At 36.2% G+C, this 23,402-nt stretch overlaps 1 protein-coding gene across 13 annotated transcripts in view; it reads right to left on the reverse strand.

Moving 5' to 3' along the window:
• Qtman (queuosine-tRNA mannosyltransferase) overlaps positions 1-23,402 on the reverse strand; it is a 338,666-nt gene that overhangs the window by 203,730 nt on the left and 111,534 nt on the right. For 12 of the 13 annotated variants that reach the window (XM_085681197.2, XM_085681196.2, XM_085681193.2 and 9 more), the window contains one exon: positions 19,326-19,525. In XM_085681197.2, the coding sequence (XP_085537323.2) occupies positions 19,326-19,525 (200 nt within the window). The remainder of the gene's footprint in view (positions 1-19,325; positions 19,526-23,402) is intronic. The other variant, XM_087899925.1, reaches the window with a different exon arrangement.

Here is a 23,402-nt window from a genome sequence, read left to right on the forward strand (position 1 = left end):
GTCTGTCATTAATATTTGCTGATATCTCCTAAATGCTGTTAAATATGCTAACATCAAAACTGTTTTACAGATTTTGATTCTAAACAAAGAGGATCCAGGAAATCAACCCTAGAATGCAACAATTCAACCTCACTCAGTCCAACTGTGAAATGACATGAGATTGATTAGAAGAATTTAACAATTCTAAGCCACTGTCATTTCATCTTACTGCAATATATTAGCAGTAAAGAATATTGTTGCGAAGAAACAGAATGAAAGCATAGGTTAAGATTTTATACTAATAGGCAAATGGGTAACTTTTTTTTACCTAGCTCTCAGAAGTCAATGATCCTTGATTGTCATGAAGTAGCTTATTGCTGTTGTACTAATGAACTAAAGACAAAGCATCCAACAAGAAAAATAGAGATTGAAATGAAGCAGCTACAAAAACTGGAGAGGCTGCAATAGGCAGTAAAGGACTGTCCTGGAGCCTTTGAAAGGAGTTTGGCCTCACAGACATTGATGTTGGACCTCCAGCCTCCACTTCTGTGAGAGGACTAGCTCTGTTAACAAAACATCTTTGGGTTAGTCACACACATTAGAGAAGGGCTGCCAAACAAAGATATTAAAGACATTTTAAGTATTCTTAGGAAAACCTACAGATGAGCAACATGTAATACTTCTTGAAATTAACTTTTATGATTTTGAAAAGTTATGTTTTTGAATGAAGAATCAAACTTCACTTAATTGTGACTATGCATTTATACTTTAGAAATAAACAAACCAAGTGACTCCAAATGATTTCATTGAAATGGTATTTACCACAGTAGTCTCCCATACAGTCATTCAAGGAAAATTCATGGCATTACAACTAAAAATACACATATAGGAAAATAGATAATAGAAGATCAAATATGTAGCACGTGAACTGGAACTGAGAATTAGATGCACATAAAATTATCATCTTTCTCCAACCGACCTATTGGTCAAAGCATAACCAAATACTTCAAAACCTAATTCTATCTGAATAGTTAAATCACTTAAACAGTGAAAACATAAATACATGACAATATTACTGTGATCTTATTTACTCACAGTGACACATCATTAATAAAAAATTATTCTAATTAGAACTTTCTTAATTAAGAATATCTAGCCACTTTGATAAATTTTTGTAGACAGAATGTTTACTTTATATTTATATATATAATATATATGATATATATATAAACAAAAGAAAAAATCCAGAAAACAAACCTAAATATTACTGAGTTATATTTATACTTACAATATTGAATATAAAGTATAAAGTTATACTTATACTTACAATATTTATACTTACAATATGGAAAGATAAAATGTAATACCACATACGCTGTTATTAATCTTAAGCCTGTAGTGCACAGAGAAAACAGTACTCTAACCCCTGGTTGCACATTATAAACTACTGCAGGGCACCTAAAACACACACTAAGCCCGGCGCCCTCCTATGGGCAGAGCTGTCGCTGTGGTAACGAACACAGCAGCTTTCACCACCCTACTGGATATGCACCATTCATATAACACAGCACAATCTTTAAAAAGAGACACATTACAAACTATATGAATACAAAGCATTGAATACACTAAGTAAGGTACTACATGAACATCAATTAGTCATTCCTCAAATAAAACCTCTCATGCTCTGTGGGCAAAGAGCAGGTACAGAGCAACCACTGCATAGATAACACCAGCACCCTTGGAGAATGCCTTGTACTATGTACAATGCATAAAAAGTCATGTTATTTGCTCAGTACTTTCTAGTAAACATAAGAATTTACACTTTAAAGTATTCCATGACTGTAAGAAATTACTTGGGTTTTAGTCAAGTAATAATGGCATTATATTACTTTTTAAGATTTGAGGATTTTAGAGATACATAATACAATGTGTAGAGCTAAAAATGGAATGCACAGAACTCAGTGTAAAGTAGCATAGGAACAAGCGATTCAGAGTCTAGATGGAACAAGACTGGCAGCTTATTTCAAGTTTACCCAAGTATACATACACACACACCTCCATCCATGCATGCGTGCGTGTGCGCGCGCACACACACACACACACACACACACACACAAAACAAATGCACACTTACATATGCTTGCACAGGAACACACACGCCCAAACACGAAGTTTCAATTATACTAAAATGTTTACTTTTAGTTATTTATTTCACTGAATGGTGTTCACATTTAACAATAATACACTAATAAAATCAAAATGTGAAAGCAAACTTTTAACCTTTTCACCGAAAAAAATTTGAGAAATTGTTAAGTGATAAATATGTGAGTTAGCCTGAGTTATCCCATAATGTATAAAGTTAGCAAAATGTTACACTATACAACATATATTCAAACAATTTAGTTGTGAATTAGAAATTAATTTGAAAATTATTAATAAAGTGATACATTCAGGCTAAATAATATGTGCCAATATGATAGAATATGACATAAATGACCTAAAATGTCCAAATTCTATTCTATTTAAAAATTCGTTTGGGAATAAGAGAAGAAACTCCAAGTCTGTTTGTCAAAATGTATATTCATTCCAAGAAAGTATGTTAGAACACTTCTTTCAATATTCTAATATTTTGGCAATTAGAATATTGTTCTATTTACCTAAATGAATGAGAGAAATTTCTTCATGTTCAAATATGCCCATAAATATTTTTTTCTGAATCTTAAAGAATAAGGAAAGTAATAGATGTTAGAAATCATTTATTCTATCATATTTCTAAGATGGTATTTTTCCTTAAAAAAACACCTGCTTGCTCATGTTCTCCCTCCTACTGCTCCTCATTTGGACCTTGGAAGCTAAGTCCAGTGCTCCAATGTGCGTCTCTGTCTCTATCTCCATCCATCGCCAGATGAAGGTTCTATGGTGATATGCAAGATATTCATCAGTGTGAATATGGGACAAGGCCAGTTCAGGCACCCTCTCCTCTGCTGCCCAAGGAACAAGCTGGGGACATCTCCTTGAACCTGGGAACCCCTCTAGAGTCAAGTGTCTTGCCAACCCTAAAATGGCTCCCTTAATTAAGATATCTACTTCCCTGCTCCCATATCCACCCCTCCTCCATTCTAACCATTCCATTCCCCCAAGCTCTCCCCAATCCTCCCCATCTCCCCTTACACCCACTCCACTCCCACCCCCGTGCACCCAACTTTTGCCTGGCAATCTTGTCTACTTCCAATATGGTGGGACTGATCTAATGGAAGCTCACCAAGGCCAGCTGAACTGGGACTGATGGAGTATGTGATCAAACCGGACTCTGTGAATGTGGCTGTCAATGAGGGCTGACTGAGAAGCCAAGGACAATGGCACTCGGTTTTGATTCTACTGCATGGACTGGCTTTGTGGGAGCCTGGTTTGTTTGGATGCTCATCTTCCTAGACCTGGAGGAAGTGAGGAGGACCTTGGACTTCCCACAGGACAGGGAACCCTGACTGTTCTTAGGACTGGAGAGTGAGTGGGAGGGGGAGTAGGGGGAGTGGGAGGGAAATGGGAGGTGAGGAGGAGGTGGAAATTTTTAATAAATAAATAAAAAAAGAAATGTTATAAATCTGCTAACTGCATAGAAAAGTTAAAATAAATGTACTTATTTCACAAAAAAGTTATTAACTCTTAATTCTCTGGTATATGAAGACATTAAAATTATAGGAATGTTATTAATGGTTTATCTGTAATGTATATCATGTAAGCATTTCTAATTCCTTTTATTAAAAGTTTTTATTTTATATGCAAAAAAAAAGGCACCTACTGCCATTAAAGCCTTGGCTCCACGGTAGAACTACCTGGCTTTTCTTTCCCTGTACAATCATCATCTTCCACACTTTCCTATCAGTGCCAATCATCAATGTCTCTTATAAAATAGGTGGTACAGCATAACTATCTGGAAAAAAATGCTGGAAAAAAATGAAATACTCTTAATTTACTTTCCTAAATACAAAACAATGTAATTGGAGTACTGTTATTATTATTATTACTCATTGTAAAAAGCCTACAACTTAGCTAAATTTAAAATTGGTCATCACAACTGCAAGGACAAAGAAAAACACGAATCTATAAATAATATTCTCTCTATCTTTATTACTTCTCAATTATGACAACTTTCAACTACCTCTTGTTAAAGAACAAATAGAATAATGCACTAGGGCCATGGGACAAGCACTATTTAAACATCATCTTCTAACTAAAGTATCTATTCCATTTCACCTCTCTTGTTCATATTGGAAAATAGGCCACTGAAAAGCCAGAGATCAATATTATACATTGTTTTAGAAACTTTAGATGTGTTACTTAAAAGAGCACAATAATTCTACTGCAAACTGTGCAACTTTTACAATATTTTACTGTCACATTTATAAACTGTAGAACATGATGGTACAAGACACTAATTCTTGATTCTCTGGAAGCTGAGGCAAGAGAATCTCAAACTGAAGGCCTTCTTAAGGTTAAGACTAAGTTTCAAGACAACACAGGCAACTAAGAAAACCCCTGTAAAAATTTTAAGAGTGAGAACAGGGCTAGAGATAAGAATCAATATAAGGAAGCTACCTCATTTTTGGTTCAATCCTTCATACCGGGGTGAGGGAGGATGATACCTTACACACCATTCCAGAAAGATTACTTCGTTTGTTCTTTATAAGAACAAATGAAAATTTGAAGATCAAGATATAGAATGATAATGGACTACCTCTTAGTGCAGAAAATTGGCTGAACTAAACTCTGAATTCATCTCCTGTAACTTCTAGTCTATTGTCACCTATCCTTCCCAGTTCCTATGTAATAGTATGCAAAATACAGACAAGGACAATAGTGAACATCAAAACCCAGCACATGTTCCTAGAAATGTCAATCACTGAAGAAATGCACTCCATGTTGGCTAGTATTTGTTAAGTCAGGATTAGTAGGACTATAAGTGTCTAACCTGTAGATTCAATTTTAAACAAATATATTAGTACTTCAAATGAGTGAACATGGAATATTCCATATATATAAAAACAATCATTCTTGGCAGTATGCTAAGAAAAATATGTATGACAAATTGCTAGACAAGACATATGTATGTAAATGTTAATGAGTAGAACCTGGATGCCTTAAATTTACAATCTTCCTGCCTCTGCTTCCTAAGTAGCTCAATTACAGGACTGTGCCACTAGAGTTGGTTGAATTCAACAACACACATACATTAGACAAAGTCCACGCATCTTTATCTCCCTGATCTCTCATGAAGCCTTTTAAATCTTTTGTTTGATTGTTGTTTTCTTTTCAAGACAGGGTTTCTCCATGTAACTGCCCTTACTGTCCTGGAACTCACTTTGTAGACAGGTTAGCCTCAAACTCACAGATATCCACCTGCCTCTGCCTCCTGGGTGATGGGATTAAAAGTGTGTGCCTCCCAGCTCTCTCCTAATTCAAACTATGTTCATGTTAAGCCGAATTTTGTTTTTCAAACATCTCCTTACTTTTCCCATATTAATTTCATTCATACTTTCGCTTCCTATGACATTCTTTAACTTCATCTCCACCTGTCTTTAGCTCCTTCTAAAGATACCTTTATAATGTTACAGCCCTTTAATACAGTTCTTCAAGACGTGGTGACTACAAACTATAAAATTATTTTTATTGATTTTTCATAACTGTAACTTTTCTACCATTATGAACTGAAAAATAAATATTGTACTAACATGATATGGATTGCGAGAGCTACAAATTGTCTTTACTACGGGGATACAAAGAAAATGAGATTCAAAGGGGAAACAGAGACTCACAGAATACTGGACCAGTTGGAAGCCACCACATCCCACCACTCTACCCTGGAAGAATGTGAACAACAGCACAAGCTTGCTTCTGCTCCGATTTCCCCCAGAAAGTGAGCAAGCTTTTTCTCTCTGCTTATCAGTCGACACATAGCCCCTCAGACAATGCCCAAAGGGCCAGTATCCCAAAGCTATTGGCTGAATGAAATTCTACAACATTGTACATTTCAGATAAACAAAACATATATTAGATTAAAACCTGGGACTACCATTCCCTTACAATACTATAGAACTCTTAAGGTGATGTGGGACTCCTCTCTGTAAGGTGTGAATATCATTGGTTAGTAGTAAAGAAACTGCCTTGGGCCTGTGGTATGGTAGAGTAAAGCTAGAGGAAAACTAAACTAAAGAAAGGAGATGGAGTCAGAGAGAAGCCATGGAGCTGCTGCCATTGACAGGCATGACAAAACCTTGCAGGTAGGCCATGAGTCTCGTGGTAAAATATAAAATAATGGAAATGGGTTAAATTAAGATGTAAAAGCTAGCCAATAAGAAGTTAGAGCTATGAGCTTCCATCCAGAGGGCCATCGGAGGGGTGAGTTTGCCTCGGGACCGCGGCAGGGGCCCTGCCAGGAGGAGCTAGGACTTTCCCCGACCCCACAGACTCCCAGGTCACCCTGCAGTGCTGGCTCCACCCTGCTAAGCTCTCCCGCCTGCCATCCCAGCTTCCATCCAGGTACAAATTCCTATATTTCTCCCTTCCCACTGGGGCAATAAAATTTCCCCAGCTCAGTTGTCTTGCACACTGGGCCTGCTCTGTAGGCACATCCCGGAAAGAGGGAGTGCCTGTGCTTCAATAGCCTGCCTGAAGAAAGGTAGGCATTCTATCAGTGAATTCCCTGCTCAACAAGGGAACCTGACCCACTACCAGAAGTTCCAATAGAGAGCATTTGAACGAAGAGATGGACAGACACCAAGGCAAGACCTCCTCCAACAATCTGAAAAACAACATGAAAATGCCAGATCCCAACAACCATACAATAGAAGGACTTGAACACTCTAACCCAGAAGAAGTGGAAAAAAGTGCCATTATGAAAGCAATAGAGTCCCTTAAGCAGGATATGAATAACTCCCTTAAAGAATTGGATGAGAAGTATAACAAAAAGTTTGAAGAAATGAGTATAGAAATGGATGAGAAATATAACAAAAAGGTTGAAGAAATAAGTAAGTCCGTGAATGATACCCTGAGAAACCAAGAAAAAACAATCAAACAGGTAAAGGAAACAGTCCAAGAATTGAAAACTGAAATGGAGGCAATAAAGAAAACACAAACCGAGAACCGGCTGGATATAGAAAACCTAGGTAAACGAACGGAGACTACAGAATCAAGCATAACCAATAGAATACAAGAGATAGAAGAACGAATCTCAGATTCTGAAGATACCATAGAGAAAATAAATGCTCTGGTCAAAGAAAACAGCAAATCCAAAAAATTCTCTTCACAAAACATTCAGGAAATCTGGGACACAATAAAAAAAAACCAAATCTAAGAATAATAGGGATTGAAGAAGGAGAAGAACTGCAGATCAAAGGCCCAGAAAATATATTTAACAAAATTATAGAAGAAAACTTTCCCAACCTAAAGAACGATATTCCTATGAAGGTTCAAGAAGCATACAGAACACCGAATAGACTGGATCAATAAAAAGTCCCCTCGCCATATAATAATCAAAATAAAAAACATACAAATTAAAGAAAGAATATTAAGAGCTGCAAAGGAAAAGGTCAAGTGACTTATAAAGGTAAACCTATCAGGCTTACACCAAACTTCTCTATGGAAATCATGAAAGCCAGAAGATCCTGGATAGAGGTACTGCAGAAACTAAGAGATCATGGATGCAAACCCAGACTACTATACCCAGCCAAGCTATCGTTCACTATCAACGGAGAAAACAAAATATTCCAGGATAAAAATAAATTTAAACAATTCGTAGCCACAAATCCAGCCTTACAGAAAGTAATAGAAGGAAAATTGCAACCCAAGGAATCCAACATTGCCAACACTGCCTACAATAACTCAGACATCTAGTAACCCTTCACAACCACAACTCAAAGAAGAGAAACACACAAACTCTACTACACACACACACACAAAAAAATAATAACCGGAGTCAACAACCACTGGTCATTAATATCACTTAATATTAATGGACTCAACTCACCTATAAAAAGGCACAGAGTAAGAGACTGGATAAGAAAACAGGATCCAACATTCTGTTGTTTACAAGAAACACACCTCAACCACAAAGACAGACACCTACTCAGAGAAAAGGGTTGGGAAAAGGTTTTCCAAGCAAATGGATCTAAGAAACAAGCTGGTGTGGCCATTCTAATATCTAACAAAATTGACTTCAAACTAAAATCAATCAGAAGAGATGGAGCTGGACATTTCATACTCATAACAGGAACAATTAATCAGGAGGAAGTCTCAATCCTGAATATCTATGCCCCTAATAAAAAAGCACCCACTTATGTAAAAGAAAAACCTTTAGAAATCAAGGCAGTCATCAAACCATACACACTAATAGTAGGAGACTTCAACACACCTCTCTCACCAATGGACAGGTCAATCAAACAGAAACTCAACAGAGAAATAAGAGCATTACTAGAGGTAATGAATCAAATGGACTTAACAGATATCTATAGAACATTCCACCCAAATAGGAAAAAATATACCTTCTTCTCTGCAGCTATGGAACCTTCTCAAAAATTGACCACATACTCGGTAACAAAGCAAACTTACACAGATACAAAAAAATATTAGTAATCACCTGTGTCATGTCGGATCACCACGAAATAAAGTTAGAATTCAATAACAATTCGAACACCAGAAAGTCTACAAACGCGTGGAAGTTGAACAGTCAACTACTGAATCATCCCTGGGTCAAGGAAGAAATAAAGAAAGAAATTAAAGTCTTCCTTGAATTTAATAAAAATAAAAACACATCATACTCAAACCTATGGGACACAATGAAAGCAGTGCTAAGAGGAAAGTTCATAGCACTAAGTGCCCAATTAAAGAAAACGGAGAAAGCACATACTGGAGACTTAACAGCACACCTAAAAGCTCTGGAAAAAAAAAAGCAGACTCTCCCAGGAGGAGTAGAAGATTGGAAATAATCAAACTGAGGGCTGAAATCAACAAAATAGAAACACAGAAAACAATCCAAAAAATAACGAAACAAAAAGTTGGTTCTTGGAGAAAATCAACAAGATTGACAAACCCCTAGCCAAACTAATCAAATGGCAGAGAGAGAACACTCAAATTAATAAGATCAGAAATGAAAAGAGGGACATAACAACAGACACAGTGGAAATTCAGAGAATCATTAGATCTTACTACGAGAGTTTATATGCCACAAAGTTGGAAAATGTACAAGAAATGGATTGGTTTTTAGATAAATACCATTTACCAAAGTTAAATCAAGACCAGGTGAACAATCTAAATAGACATCAACATTAATCCATCCACTTTGAACCTGATAGAAGAGAAAGCGGGAAATAGTCTACAAGATATAGGCACAGGAGACCACTTCCTAAGCAGAACTCCAGGAGCGCCGACAATAAGAGAAACAATGAATAAATGGGACCTACTAAAACTGAGAAGCTTCTGCAAAGCAAAGGACACTGTCAGTAAGACAAAAAGGCTACCTTCGGACTGGGAGAAGATCTTCACCAACCCCTCAACAGACAAAGGTCTGATCTCCAAAATATACAAACAACTCAAGAAACTAGACACTAAAACTCTAATTAACCCAAATAAAAAATGGGGTACTGAACTGAACAGAGAATTCACAACAGATGAACTTCGAATGGCCAAAAGACACTTAAGATCATGCTCAACCTCCTTAGCGATCAGGGAAATGCAAATCAAAACAACGTTGAGATATCATCCTACACCTGTCAGAATAGCCAAACTCAAAAACACCACTGATAGCCTATGCTGGAGAGGATGTGGAATGAGGGGAACACTCATCAATTGTTGGTGGGAATGCAAACTTGTGCAGCCACTGTGGAAATCAGTGTGGCGGTTTCTCAGGAAACTGGGAGTCAACCTCCGTCATGACCCAGCAATTCCACTCTTGGGAATATACCCTAGAGATTCCCTAACATACTACAAAAGTATTTGTTCTACTATGTTCATAGCAGCACTATTTGTAATAGCCAGAACCTGGAAACAACCTAGGTGCCCCTCAATAGAAGAATGGTTAAAAAAGGTGTGGAACATATACACATTAGAGTTTTACTCAGCGGTAAAAAACAATGACATCTTGAATTTTGCATGCAAATGGATGGAAATAGAAAACAAGTGACCTCCTACTATACTAAGGTAACTTTTTTATGTAGATACACAAGTGAAAATACTGGTAGGCAAAATGGCTCAGCAGGAAAAAGCACTTGCTGTGCATTCCTGCTAATCTGAGTTCAATACTCAAGCCACACTGGAAGTTGAAAGCCAACTCTCAAATGCTGGTTTTCTAGTATCTACATACTTGTGGCATGCACACACAAAAGCACACACATGTGCAAAAACTCAAACACACATACAAACAATGTTTTTAATTTTAAAAAATATTTCATTAAAGATTATTTAAATTTTTATTATTTCACAGATGCTAAATCAGATGCTACAACACAAAGGACTGGAAGATGTAATACTGAGTGCTGGTATCTATGACTAACTCAAAGAATGCCTATCTAAAACCACTTTTCAAAAGCTAAAACAATAGCAATAGTCAAGCAAAATAAACTTTCTGGACCAAATTCTAATCTCTTGATATCTGAATACTCTTTTACAATATAAATTAAAAGTTCACTGTTCATGGGTGGCCACAGCTAAAACCACAAATCTTTAAAAATACAACCATATATTCTGTAAAGTATCACACACAACCAAATGCTAGAAAGTTACTTGAGCTAAAAGTATTTTTCTAGAAATGTTTAATTTTAGATGAGAAAATAGAAGAAATTACATTTTATTTATAAAATGGATCTTACAGATGATTTATTTTCATAGTATGACTAATATACCTCATAAAAATAAGTGAGTAACAACATATGGAATTCTTTACTAACTCCATAAAACTCATTTAACATGGACTACTCAGTGTCTCTAAGCACTACATATGTCTCTAAGACATGGCTCAAATATGGAATACTGGAGTTACAGAAGAAAAAGAAAAGTAGGGAGAGAGGCAAAAAAAGAAAACACACACACACACACACACACACACAAAGTTTTTAGAACACCAACAGCAACTATATTCTGCTGTTTCAAACTTGATTCATTCCTTGATCAAGTCACATTTACCATACAAGTATTTGACCTGATAGACAGTATGTTTGTGTTACTATGGGTAAGATGGTCAACATAACAGATATGGTTTGTCATAATAAAACCCCAAAAAGCAGGGATAGAAAATAAGTAAAGCCATCAAAATAATCCTAAATTATATAAAATCATTTTAGACAGTAGAGAAGTGGCAGAAATAGAAATTTCACTTCAGATACAATGCTAAGAAAAGATTGTCTGACAAGGTGAAACTTTGCTGGGACCTGAGAAAAGGGAAGAGGAAGGTAAGAGGAGAAACAAGGGCATAGGAGAGGGATATTCTTATGTTGCTGGATGGTCAAAGGTCCAACAACAGGGTATGGTAAAAGGAAAACCTTGACAGTGCTACAAATAAACAAGGCCAGGGCTGCTATTGCAAGTTAGGGATGTGAGGAAACTGGGAGGTAACATTAAGGATGCTGACAGGGTGGTCAGCCAAAGGTGCAACTTTTCTGGATGCTGGGTTTACATATACAATGGAAAGACACTGGTGGTTTTCAAAAAGGGATTATTTAATCAAGTATATACTCAAATTAATAAATGAACATAGGTACATCAGTCAAGGATCACTAAGGACTACAGACTAACACAATAGATCCTTGTTTTCAAATTTGGCTTTATGCTACCAGCTCTAGCACTCACACCATTAAAATAAATGCTAAGGGGGGAAAAAGAATAATGTAAGTTGATGGAGGAGGGTGAACTGTCTATGTGTTACTTTCATTGGTTAATAAAGAAACTGCCTTGGCCTTTTTGATAGGCCAGCCCTTAGGTGGGTGGAGTAGGCAGAACAGAATTGTGGGAGAAAGAAAGCAGAGGCAGTCAGACGCCATAGCTCTCCTCCCCGAGATGGACCCCGGTTAGACTCGTCCTGGTAAGCCACAGTCAAGTGGTAACACGCATTAATAGAAATGCGTTGAATCAATATGTAAGAGCTCGCCAATAAGAGGTTATAACTAATTGGCCAGGCAGTATTTAAATGAATACAGTTTCCATGTAATTATTTCGGGTAAAGCTAGCTGGGCGGAAATGCAGCCCACCGCTCCTTTTACAGAGTGGCGCCCAATGTGGGACCATATGTAACATGAGGGGCCAGCTAGTTGGGGTATCTGTTCCCGCATGGTACCCCACAGCCAGCAAGTCCCAGTAAAACTCACACACAGGACTCCATACGATTATAAACTGATTGGCCCCATTAGCTCAGGCTTCTTGTTAACTCTTATAGCTTATATTAACCCATTACTCTGATCTATGTTATCCATATGGCTTGGTACCTCTTTCAGCTGTCAGCTCACATGTTGTTGCCTCTTCGGTGGTCTGCGTAGGAATGGCAGAGGAAACTTCCTCATCCCTAGCCTTCTCCCATTCTCATTGCCCCACTTCTACTTCCTGTCTGTTTGACCCGCCTATACTTCCTGCCGGGACAATCAGCGTTTTACTAAAATACATGATTGACAGAATACAGACAATTCTCCTGCACTAGTAAGTAACTACAAGAGCCACAATAAATTGTACACAGTACTTCTCAATTCTTTCCCAACTGTACATTATCTTTCTCCTAAAGAAGTGGAATATTAATTTTGCATCAGAAGTATGACAAAATACTGAAAACATGAGAGATTTTACAGAAAAAATACACAAAAATAATGACTATTTTAGAAATATTAAAGTATGAAAGAGATATATATAGTTTGAGTAATTACTGGCCCTACATCAGTTCACATCCTTCCTCTTGCAGCTCTCCTTATGGGCCAGTATCTCAGACAACCAGAAGGTCCCTCATGTGACCGCATATCCAAGAATGAAGCACAGAGGCATAGAACTAGCCAATATGCCCAAAGGAGTCGAGTAAACCAAAACTGATTCCAAGTTAAGAGCAAGTAAGGCTTTCTCAATAAATGAAAGTTGACAATACAAGTAGAATTAAAGTCTTTTATTTCCTAAATGATTTTTTTCAATGGTATTAAGACTAACCATAATAGAAACATTCAACATGCAAGAAAACGCTTGACTAGAAAGAAGTACCCTAAAGTTGCTCTAAAAGCTTCAATACTGTGCAAAAAAGTGATATTTATAAGGTAAAATTATTATATATTTAGCATCCATTGGAAGATCTCTTCTTTTTTTACTTTTTCATTCAATTCATTAAAAACAATGATTTTTCTCCTCTCCATAAAAGTACCTTAAATACTTAGTTCAGTTTTAAATATAACTTTCAGGTTTCAAAGATTTATACAGTAGATTTACCATAGAGGTCTCTAAGGCATAGTCTGTTAGAAATAACATCTTGTATCCATATGAACCATCACCTGAGAAAAGCGTGTAGAATCTTACCTTTGACACCTTATTTTGTTTTAAAATAAGCAAGAAAGGATAATAAAAAACATAGTTAAAATTTCACTGCAGTGTTTTAACTCCTTGGAAGTGGTGACTTCACAGTACATATATAGATACATACACACACACACACAAATATATATATATATATATATATACACATACTATGAACTATATAAACTATTTTTTAACTTACAGATTTCAGGCAGAACAAACTACAAACATAGAACAAGAAAACTTTTCCTTTCTCTGAACAGAATATCTTACTTCTTGAGAGAACTGACAACGAAAACAAAAAACAAGTGAAAAGATGAACCCTGGAGGCCACACTGTAGGACAGAGGACAGGGTTAAGTTCTAACTTTGGAAAGACACTATATAGGTAGGGTGTATAGTAGCAGTCTGTGCGCATGGGTGCGTGCATGTATGTGTGTGTTAGAAGGAGATGGAGAAACACAGAAAGAAAAGAAGGTAAAGAGAGAGCAAGAGAGAGAGAGAGAGAGAGAGAGAGAGAGAGAGAACGACTACATATGCACAAACTGAGTTATTATTTAGTTTTCAGGAGTATTCTGTTTCTGTATTACTATGTAGTCAGCAACATTTTCAACATAAAGTCCTGGTATTTAAACTGAAGAATCAGAAAAGACCTGAAGGAGATAAAACTTTCTTCAGAATGCCTTAAGCACCACCCACATCTAGAAGGTTAGTGTGTGTGCAGGGTAGATAAAATAGATAAAGAAGTTATGAAGGTAAGACGAAAGAAAATGCCTAAGACTGTTAGGAGAGGAAAGCTGGTCAACAAAGCAAAGGATGAGGAATCATCAGTCAGTTCTCATCCATGGATCAAACACTGGTAAAATTACAGGATGTTACTACATCCAGCCTAATAACAAAATTATTTATGTAATATCAGACATCATCCAGTCTTCTCCCCAAAAGAAGTTTATACAATTCGTATAAGGCCAGTGAACCGGCCAGTAACAGAATATTACTGCCTCTAGTCAAGTACATCAGAGAACTTCACAGTGTACATGACTGAGGATAATTTTGGAATAGTGTTATTAAGGACACTAAACAAATAATATTTTTGTGTACCATCATCTACTCTAGGAATAAAGAACATGCAAAATACAGTTCCTGATTGTATTTTCAGAAAAAAAATTCCTCATTGTATTTCCTATCCACTACAGACATTTTAAAAAGCTCATGTGTGAAGAGAGAGAGAGTTTTGCAGGTAAAAGCACTTACAATACAATCTTGACAACCTGAGTTCAATTCCCTGAACCATGAAAAATGCCAGATACATTGGATTGTGTCTGCAAACCCAGACAGTAAGAAGGGAGGCAGAGAGCGTAAAATGCCCTGAAGGCTCGAAGATCAGTTAGCCTGGTGTACACTGCAGAAGGGAAACAACAGAGACCCTAGCTCAAACAAGGTTGAAGGCAAGAAGTGGCAGTCAAGTTTGTCCTCTACATGGCTGTTGTCCCACATGAGCACCTTCATACAGAAATTTGTACACACAGGTACACACTATACATACACAAAAAAAAATTTCAAAAAAACCCAAAAAATAGTACTCATGTGGTGATAAGATATTACAATCACAACATGTATTAACATTTACAATCTGTATCACTAGGCAGCAAACCTGAAGAGAAGACGCCTGAACTCACCAAATGTATATCTGATAAGAGGCAGGGCAACAAAAATGCAGCAAATATAACTTATCTCAGGCCCCTGCCTCAGTCATATGGTCAGCTCTACACTGAGTACAGTTTTGTAGGTTATGCTTTCTAAGAATTGCCCATTTTGCCTATTTTCAAATGTATAAAAAGCATTCATAGTTTGTACTGTCTGGTTTTGTGCATCACCATGACACAAGTTAGAGCCATCAGAGGAAGGAGCCTCAGTTGAGGAGGGAATGCATCCATGAGAACCAGCTGTAAGGCATTTTCACAATTACTGATCAATGGGTGAGGGCCCAGCCAATGGTACATGGTGCCACCCAGGATCCCTGGACCTCTGTCCTGGGTTCTATAAGAATGCAAAGTGAGCAAGCCTGAACAAGCCAGAGCAAGCAAGCCAGTAAGCAACTCCTTTCCATGGCCTCTGCAACAGCTCCTGTCTCCAGAATCCTGTCCTGCTTGGGTTCCTGCCCTGACTTCCTTAAGTGATGAGCTGCAATGTGGACGTGTAAGCTGAATAAAACCTTTCACCCTCAACTTGCTTTTTGGTCATGGTGTTTCATTACAGCTACAGATATCCTACCTAAGACAGATTTTTCTCATTTTTATCAACCCATGCTATATATTTTTAATTTCAAAAATGTGTGCCTTTAATGTGACTGCAGTCTATCCATTGCAGTATTTCAAGAAACTTTCTGTTCATCTACAAACTTTAAATTTCACTATTTTCCATTGATGCTATTGTTTCATTTCCAGTTTACATTTTAGACCGAGCAAAAGAGATTCTTTCCTGAGCCACAAGGTTTGAAAAGCCCTGTATACACCAACTAAAAACAGGTGCAAAATAAAACTAAAACTTTAAAAAGTGGTATAGATGTGGATGCAACTCAAACAATGACACAGAAGAGTTCTTTATAATCAGTTCTACTTTTTGCTCTGTCTGATGTTTTCCCTTTTGATGCTTGAGTTAATCACAATTATGCTTTCACGTGTTCTAATGAAAAGGCTGTTCAGGAATGTTTGTTCATAAGCTCGTTCCTGTGAATACTTCACAAACAGTTCATCTGAAAGGAAAATATATTTCTATTCCTACCTTTCTGTATACATGTAAAGCAGCTGCCCATGGAAGAAAAAAAAAAACAACCCTGCATATATCACTAAAAGGAAGCAGGCCAGGAAATAAGAAAGGTCTAAGGATCATGGCTAGCGAACTAATTCAGCCACAATAGTCCCCAGAATGTCCTTCGAGTGTCTCATTCTTTTACCACTTTATAACAAAAATGACAAGTAGTAATGTCATGTGGCTTTCCCCACTCTGTTAAGTCTTATAAATGGATAGAGAAACTTCTCAGGAATAAGAAGTTCTGTTATGGTGTTATAATGTAGGAGAACTAAGGGCCCTTATATCGAATCAAGAATAAAGTACTCTAAATGTTTCTACCACACTGAAATGGGAAAGGTTTAAACAGACAGATATATCAAATGTAATTTAAAGATCATGACATAATTTTCATTGTCAACCTCACTGGATAAAATAGATTTTAAATGACATTATAGATTTTCTACATTTTCATCAGTTTTTCTAGAAATTAATTCTTCACCAACAGAACAGAATACTATTGTTTTCCTTAAATACTGCTTGTCATGCAGTACTGCAATAAACTAAACAATTTTCCTATCAACTCGAGCAAGTCACATATCTTTAGGAACCGACAAACCCCTTTATCACTGAAAAAACTTCTCTCTGGTATAATATAATGGGATTCTTTGGTATGCTTTCATTTATCCCTCAAATCTCATTATTGTCAGAACAGATATGAGAAGATCTGATTAGTGAATAACAATAAAAGACTGAAGTAGAAAATTGGGAAGACAATAGAAATACTGACCTTCTAAATACACATTGTGGCTTTTTTAAGGTGCATGCTTTTTATTGCTAAAGATTTACATCAAATAACAAAGATAGCACAAAATATAACATTAATAAACCTGCAATAAGAAAACAAAAGAGCCAGGCAATAACCTTATACTACTGTGATGATATTAAGAGATTAAGGTAATGTTTCTATGAGTGAAGTGACATTTGAGCAGTCTGCATTGTAGAAAGTATCATTCAATCATCAAAACATAGGGTTTAAAATATTGATTCATAACAAAGAAAGATAAATTTATTTCTCCTAATTTCAACTGTTTTGCAATTTGTTTGCAAAGTAGCAGCTAATTATCTTATTTACTTATTAACCTACCTGCTTTTCTTTCCCATTCCTGAATATTTTTCTTAATTTATTGTGAACAATTTATGGCATCAAAATAAAACGAATGAACATTCATAGATTTCAGCTTTTATCTCAAGAGTAAAAGTGGTGAATTTCAGCCATCTAATTCCTAAATCTTGTCACTATCAGTAGAATAAAAACACTTAAGAAAGCAGAAAGGAAGGGAGGGAGGGAGGGAGGGAGGGAGGGAGGGAGGGAGGAAGGGAGGAAGGGAGGGAGGGAAGGGAAGGTCAAAGGCACTAAACAGGCACACTTGGGTATTTCCAAACAGGTTTAACTGAGGAAGGAAGACTCATCCTAAATAAGGTGGCATTATCCAATGGAAATGGAAAGCTAGGATAGTTCTGGGGACGCCCCATCTCTGATTCCTGTTTAGCACCAGGGTCCCAACCACCAATTCAGCCACTATGTTATGCCATGTTGGTCTGTTCTTCTCTGAAACTAGATTAACCTTTCGTTTCTGACACTCTTTTCCGCCATGCAACTGATACCAGTGAGTAGAAAAATAACTAATACAACAGCACATGAAACATGTATCAAACATTATGCTACCATATTAGTAGGTGCTATGTTCATGTTTCAACATACAAGTAAAAGAAAAAATAAAAGAAAAAGTAAAAAAAAAATGAAGAATAGTTTTGAAAAAAGAATAGACAAAACCACAATTATAGGGAGTGATTTGGAAAGGAAAGAGAGAGAAGAACACTAGCTGTCCCTTTCAGTTGTATCTATGTTATATTTTGTAGACATTAGTCTATCTTTTTTCTATTTTAAAATGTTTTATTTTATTAAATTATTTTATGTGTTTTGCCTGCATGTATGTCTCTGTGAAGGTGGGTACTGGAAATTGAATCCAAGTCCTCTAGAAAAGCAGTCAATGCTTTTACTCACTAAGCCATCTCTCCAGCCCGTCATTTGCGTATCTTAATTGAATAGTCTCCATTACGACATTTTCTCTGATTTAGATTATGTACTTTAATTGTACTGCTATAACCTAACCCTCTATTATCGCAACACTAATCATGATACAAGAATTGACCAACTCTAACTGCAAAAAACAGTCAGGAAAGTGGACAAAAGAGACTGAGATCATCATGAAAATTTTAGGTCAAAAATGCTCTACTCCTTGAGCCTGCTTGATGTTTAGCCACCTCAAATAGAACAGTGATTCTGCTGAACAGGAAGAAAGGCTAAGAAGCAGCAACAATCAGTCTTTGCCACATTAGCTAACACAGATCAACAAACAGAATTTCAAGCATGTGAGGGGGTGAAAACAAGACTTTAAATTGCAATGATAATGTAATTCTGTGACAATACTACAAAAGGAAAATGAATGAAATTTCCTTCATGTTAATCTAGGGCACAGTCCAAGAAAACAGAGCTGTCTGATCCTTCAGTAAGTGACTAACTCATTTCATAAAAAATAAAAAGTCCCTTTCTACAACAACCTATCTGCTCAGTTCCATTCATATCACCCAGGCACTCCTCACCAAAACTAGACCAATATAATCCTACAGACAGGAGTCCAGCATAGTGAGACCACTAGATACAGGAGCCACTTTCAGATAACTTTCCACTACTTAACAATCTATAAAAATGTAAGAGACAGTGTCATAGGAGCAGGAGAGTATAAGCACAACATACTGAACACATGTACAAGAGAAGAAAAATAAAGATACCTCCAAGGTATTCCACATTACATGCTCTCCCCTGAAAATGTAATCACTACTTTCTTCTCAAAATTTTCTGCATTTCATAAAGTTTTTACTATCTTCTAGGTCTACAGTCAGAGAAATTCCAGAAGACACAAAGAAATACCCTGATAGTACTTAAAAAGCAAAACAGAGCCACATTACCTGTAGTGCTCGCTGCTGGGAATACTCTGTGAGAAGTATAAAGCTGCTGTCCTTGCTCTCCAATGCCATTTCTTTGCAGGAAGAGTGTAGAGGACACAACTCTCTAATTCTTCTTGGAGTAGGTCTACCAGCTGTCGATGGGAGCCTCCATAAAATGCCTCGATGATGAGAATACTCATTGGCCTGTTCAAACCTTCACACTTAACAAAAATAAATTATAGATAGATAGATAGATAGATAGATAGATAGATAGATAGATAGATAATATACATACATATATATACACACATACATATATTTCTTCAAATATATACATATAATTCTAATAAAAGCATACATAAATTAAAACCTGAAAAAAACACAAGCATTTTATGTATAATTTTTAAAAAATAAACACACTCAAGGCTTGAGAGACAGATCGGCCATTAGAGGCTTACAACCAAACAACAAAAATAAGCACTCCCTTTAGAAAAACAAAACCAAAACAACAAAAAAAATTAATACTTATGGGATGATATCATAAATTGATATAGTTATGGTATTTATATTAAAATAAATAGATGCCTCTATTTTCATTATTTCTGTTTTCCTCAGGTCTTATGTTTACTTCTAATTTGTTGTCCTAACCAGAAGCATAAAATCCTTTTCTACTATTTCTCTCACATTTTTGCTGGTTCAGTGCTGAACTTTGACCCTGTTTGACCTAAGACTTTCTCAGATGGCCTTTGAACTAGTCACCTAAGAGCTTTTACTTTTCTAAGACAGACCCTCATTAGTAGAGAAGCCCTGTCTTGAAGTAATGATGACTCAGCTTTATTCTTAAGGCTCTTTCCTGTTCAGTACAAATCTGATACTGTAATACTCCTGTTACTTCATCTTTAAGCCCACTACTTATCACTCCTCCCAATAAATCCATTTTAAAAGGAAATTTATTTATATCTAAAAGTCAAATTTCTAGCACTAAAACCATTAGACATAATTTCTTGAGTAACACTATACATACCTTGATCAATTAATTTCCTACTGCCTATATTCAATATCCTACCCTTTCCTGAATCACCAAAAAATAGTGTTAAAAGTGTATGTCTGAGAGCCAGAAAAGTTTCTACCACTATTATCAAACAAGAAAACTATTAGATAAATACTAATAAAATAGTTACTAATAATAAAGTACTAATGAATACTAATGGTTGAGTTCTTAAGTTATCATGAAATTCCATCACAGTGTTATCAAGTAATTTTTCATCTAATATGATATTTGTTAATGTACCCAATGAAATAAAAATATGTATAAATATTAAAAACTTCACACATACTTTAAATTACATGTTCTATCTTGTGATAAAGGGGAAATATCATTCTATAAAAGAATGATATACTGCTAGAAAAATGTTCCATGTATCTGAATTTTCTTTTATGAATGAAGTAAACAACACTCATTAAATAGTATATAGCTTCCTAAACTAAAGTTACATAATGTTGCATACTACATACTTAGTCTCAATGACTCAATAACGTTCTTTACTAAGAAAACTGTTCTTCATTTTGCTCAATGAGGGATAATTAACTTGTATTTCACAGCAAAAGTATCATATGCTTTTCAAATAAAGGCTAAACTAAAAATAAAAAAATTGTTGATGTGTGAATATTCCAAGGACCATTTGAAGAGAAGAATGATGTGTATGTTTGAGTGTGCATGTGTGTGAATGTGTGTGCATACACCGACATGAGAGTGGAAGGGAGAAAAACAGGAGGGGAAAAGAATTAATTCACTTACAAGCAAAATAATATGCAGTATTTAGCAGAAAGAGACAAGCTTGATTCTGTTTACTTTCTGACTGTATAATATTGATAAGTTACCTGACTTTGAAAGATTCATTTATAAAATTAAGATAACGGTTACAACCTCAGAGGCATGTTATGAAGATAAAATTAGATTACATGAGGAACAACAGCTTATTAAATAAATATTTATTCCCTCTAAATGTATAAATCACTATCTAACTAAAAATGTGTATCACTAGAAATATGCAAGAGTTTTAAATTCTGTTATTTTCAGTCAAGGCCTCCTATCAAGGACAGAAAAGAAAATTGAATGCACAGGTGAGTTTGAAATCCAATCCATTTCTCAGCAGCAGCTGGTATTTCATAAACTTAGGACTCAGCTATTGAGAGTTATTTTCTTATGCTAGTGATGAGGATCTCCCTCCTGCTTTTCTAACACAGCACTCAATGTGTTCTCACGTGTATTTAATAAAGGGAATCGATTAATCTTTCAAGTGATGATAAAAAATCTTAAAAATATCTGAGACCAATAAAAAGAATTTTTGAAAGATTATACCAAAGGTTTCAAGGAATATAGGTAAGAAGTACTTTTAAAATAACTGCTTTCTAGGTCTACATCATTGTGCCTTTTTCTATGATTAATCAAAAGCATGCCTCATGTTTATTTTACAATGTTGCCCATGGGTTTGGATCACAAGTTTATCTACAAGCCATCGGTCATGGTGGAGGCAGCTCGCATAGGTGGTGCTGTAGAATGAGACTCGGTGAGAAAATCTAAAACCAAAGCATGTGGGAGGTCGAAAACAGAAAAACAAAATGAAAAAGATTATAGTTATAGTAGATTACTATCCCTTTAATAGTTCCATAAAAGGGAAGTGTACAGGTTTGAAGTAGCATTTATTCAAACATTTTTCTGTGGCTAATGGGTGTGCCTACATTTGGGATATTTTTCTAGGGAAAGTAACTATGTCCTACAATCTCTGAAAACTATACTTAGTGGCTTTGATTCATGGAATTTGTTCTGCTTATTTTATGGAAACAGACATATCCTGGCAGCACCTCCACTACTTCTATTGGAACTTCTGTGGCAAGAAAAAAAATGAATTCTTCCTCACACTCTTCTTAAAGCGCAACCTGAAGCTCAGATGATTTCGACTAAATATGAACAAAATGGGGAAACTGGTTTTTAAGTAAAGATTCAAACCAAATGTCACTACAGCACTTTACAGAATGGATTAAATATTTTCACTGTATTTGGTTTTTGTTTTAGGAAACACTGTTGGAAATAAGTAAGCATGAGGTTGAAAGCATCCACTTTGCCATTACAATATTTGTAAAATATAAAGGGAATATCCTGTTTGCCCATTTTAATAGCTGCCAGAGAAACCCGCAGGTGGTTGGTTACCTTCATATAATGGAGGTTCACAAGCAGGCAGGCCATATAGGCATTTTCAGAATACTAGAAGGGGGCTAAACAGTACTTAGAAAAAGCTAAAAAGACCTCTGATTTTAAAGATCTATTTCATTTTTGCTTTGTTTTGGTTTTTTGTTTTGTTTTGTTTTTCGAGGCAGAGTTTCTCTGTAGCTTTGGGGTCTATCCTGGAACTAGCTCTTGTAGACCAGGATGGCTTTGAACTCAGCAATCAGCCCGCTACTGCCTCCCAAGTGCTAAGATAAAATGCCTGGGGCACCACCACAGGCTAAAGTTCTATATCTAAATCAAGTACAGGGTCTCCTTGATGGAAGATGGTTAAGATGATGAGTCTGCCAAAAGATGTTGTTGAGTCCACACAAGACAATACTTGCAGTCAGGAAGCAGAGAGAGATTAATTGGGTTCTTAGCTTGCCTTCCTCCCCATCACAGACAAGGTCTCTCTGTAGATTTGGTGCCTATCCTGGAACTAACTCTTGTAGACCAGGCTGGCCTTGAACTCACAGAGATCCACCTGCCTCTGCCTCCTGAGTGCCAGGCTTAATGGCATGCTCCACCACCACTGGGCTTTAGTTTGCTTTTTGCTTTTTGACATTTCATTTATATTCAATCTAGAATCTTAGCCTACAGAATGATGCCATACACATTCACAGGTGAGTCTTCCTTTACTTAAGCCTTTCTGGAAATACCACACAGTCCCAGTAAACAGGGTTTCCAGGATGACTATACATCCGGTCTGGCAGACAATACAGATTATGCCCTCTCCATTAACTTGACACCCAGCACATCACTTTAAATTATAACATTCTATACCAACACCTAAAGTGTGATTTTCATCTCATATTCCAAAATGCATTAGT

This window comes from Myodes glareolus, chromosome 21 (genome assembly GCF_982192425.1).
Source record: "Myodes glareolus chromosome 21, mMyoGla1.1, whole genome shotgun sequence".
NCBI lineage: Eukaryota > Metazoa > Chordata > Mammalia > Rodentia > Cricetidae > Myodes > Myodes glareolus.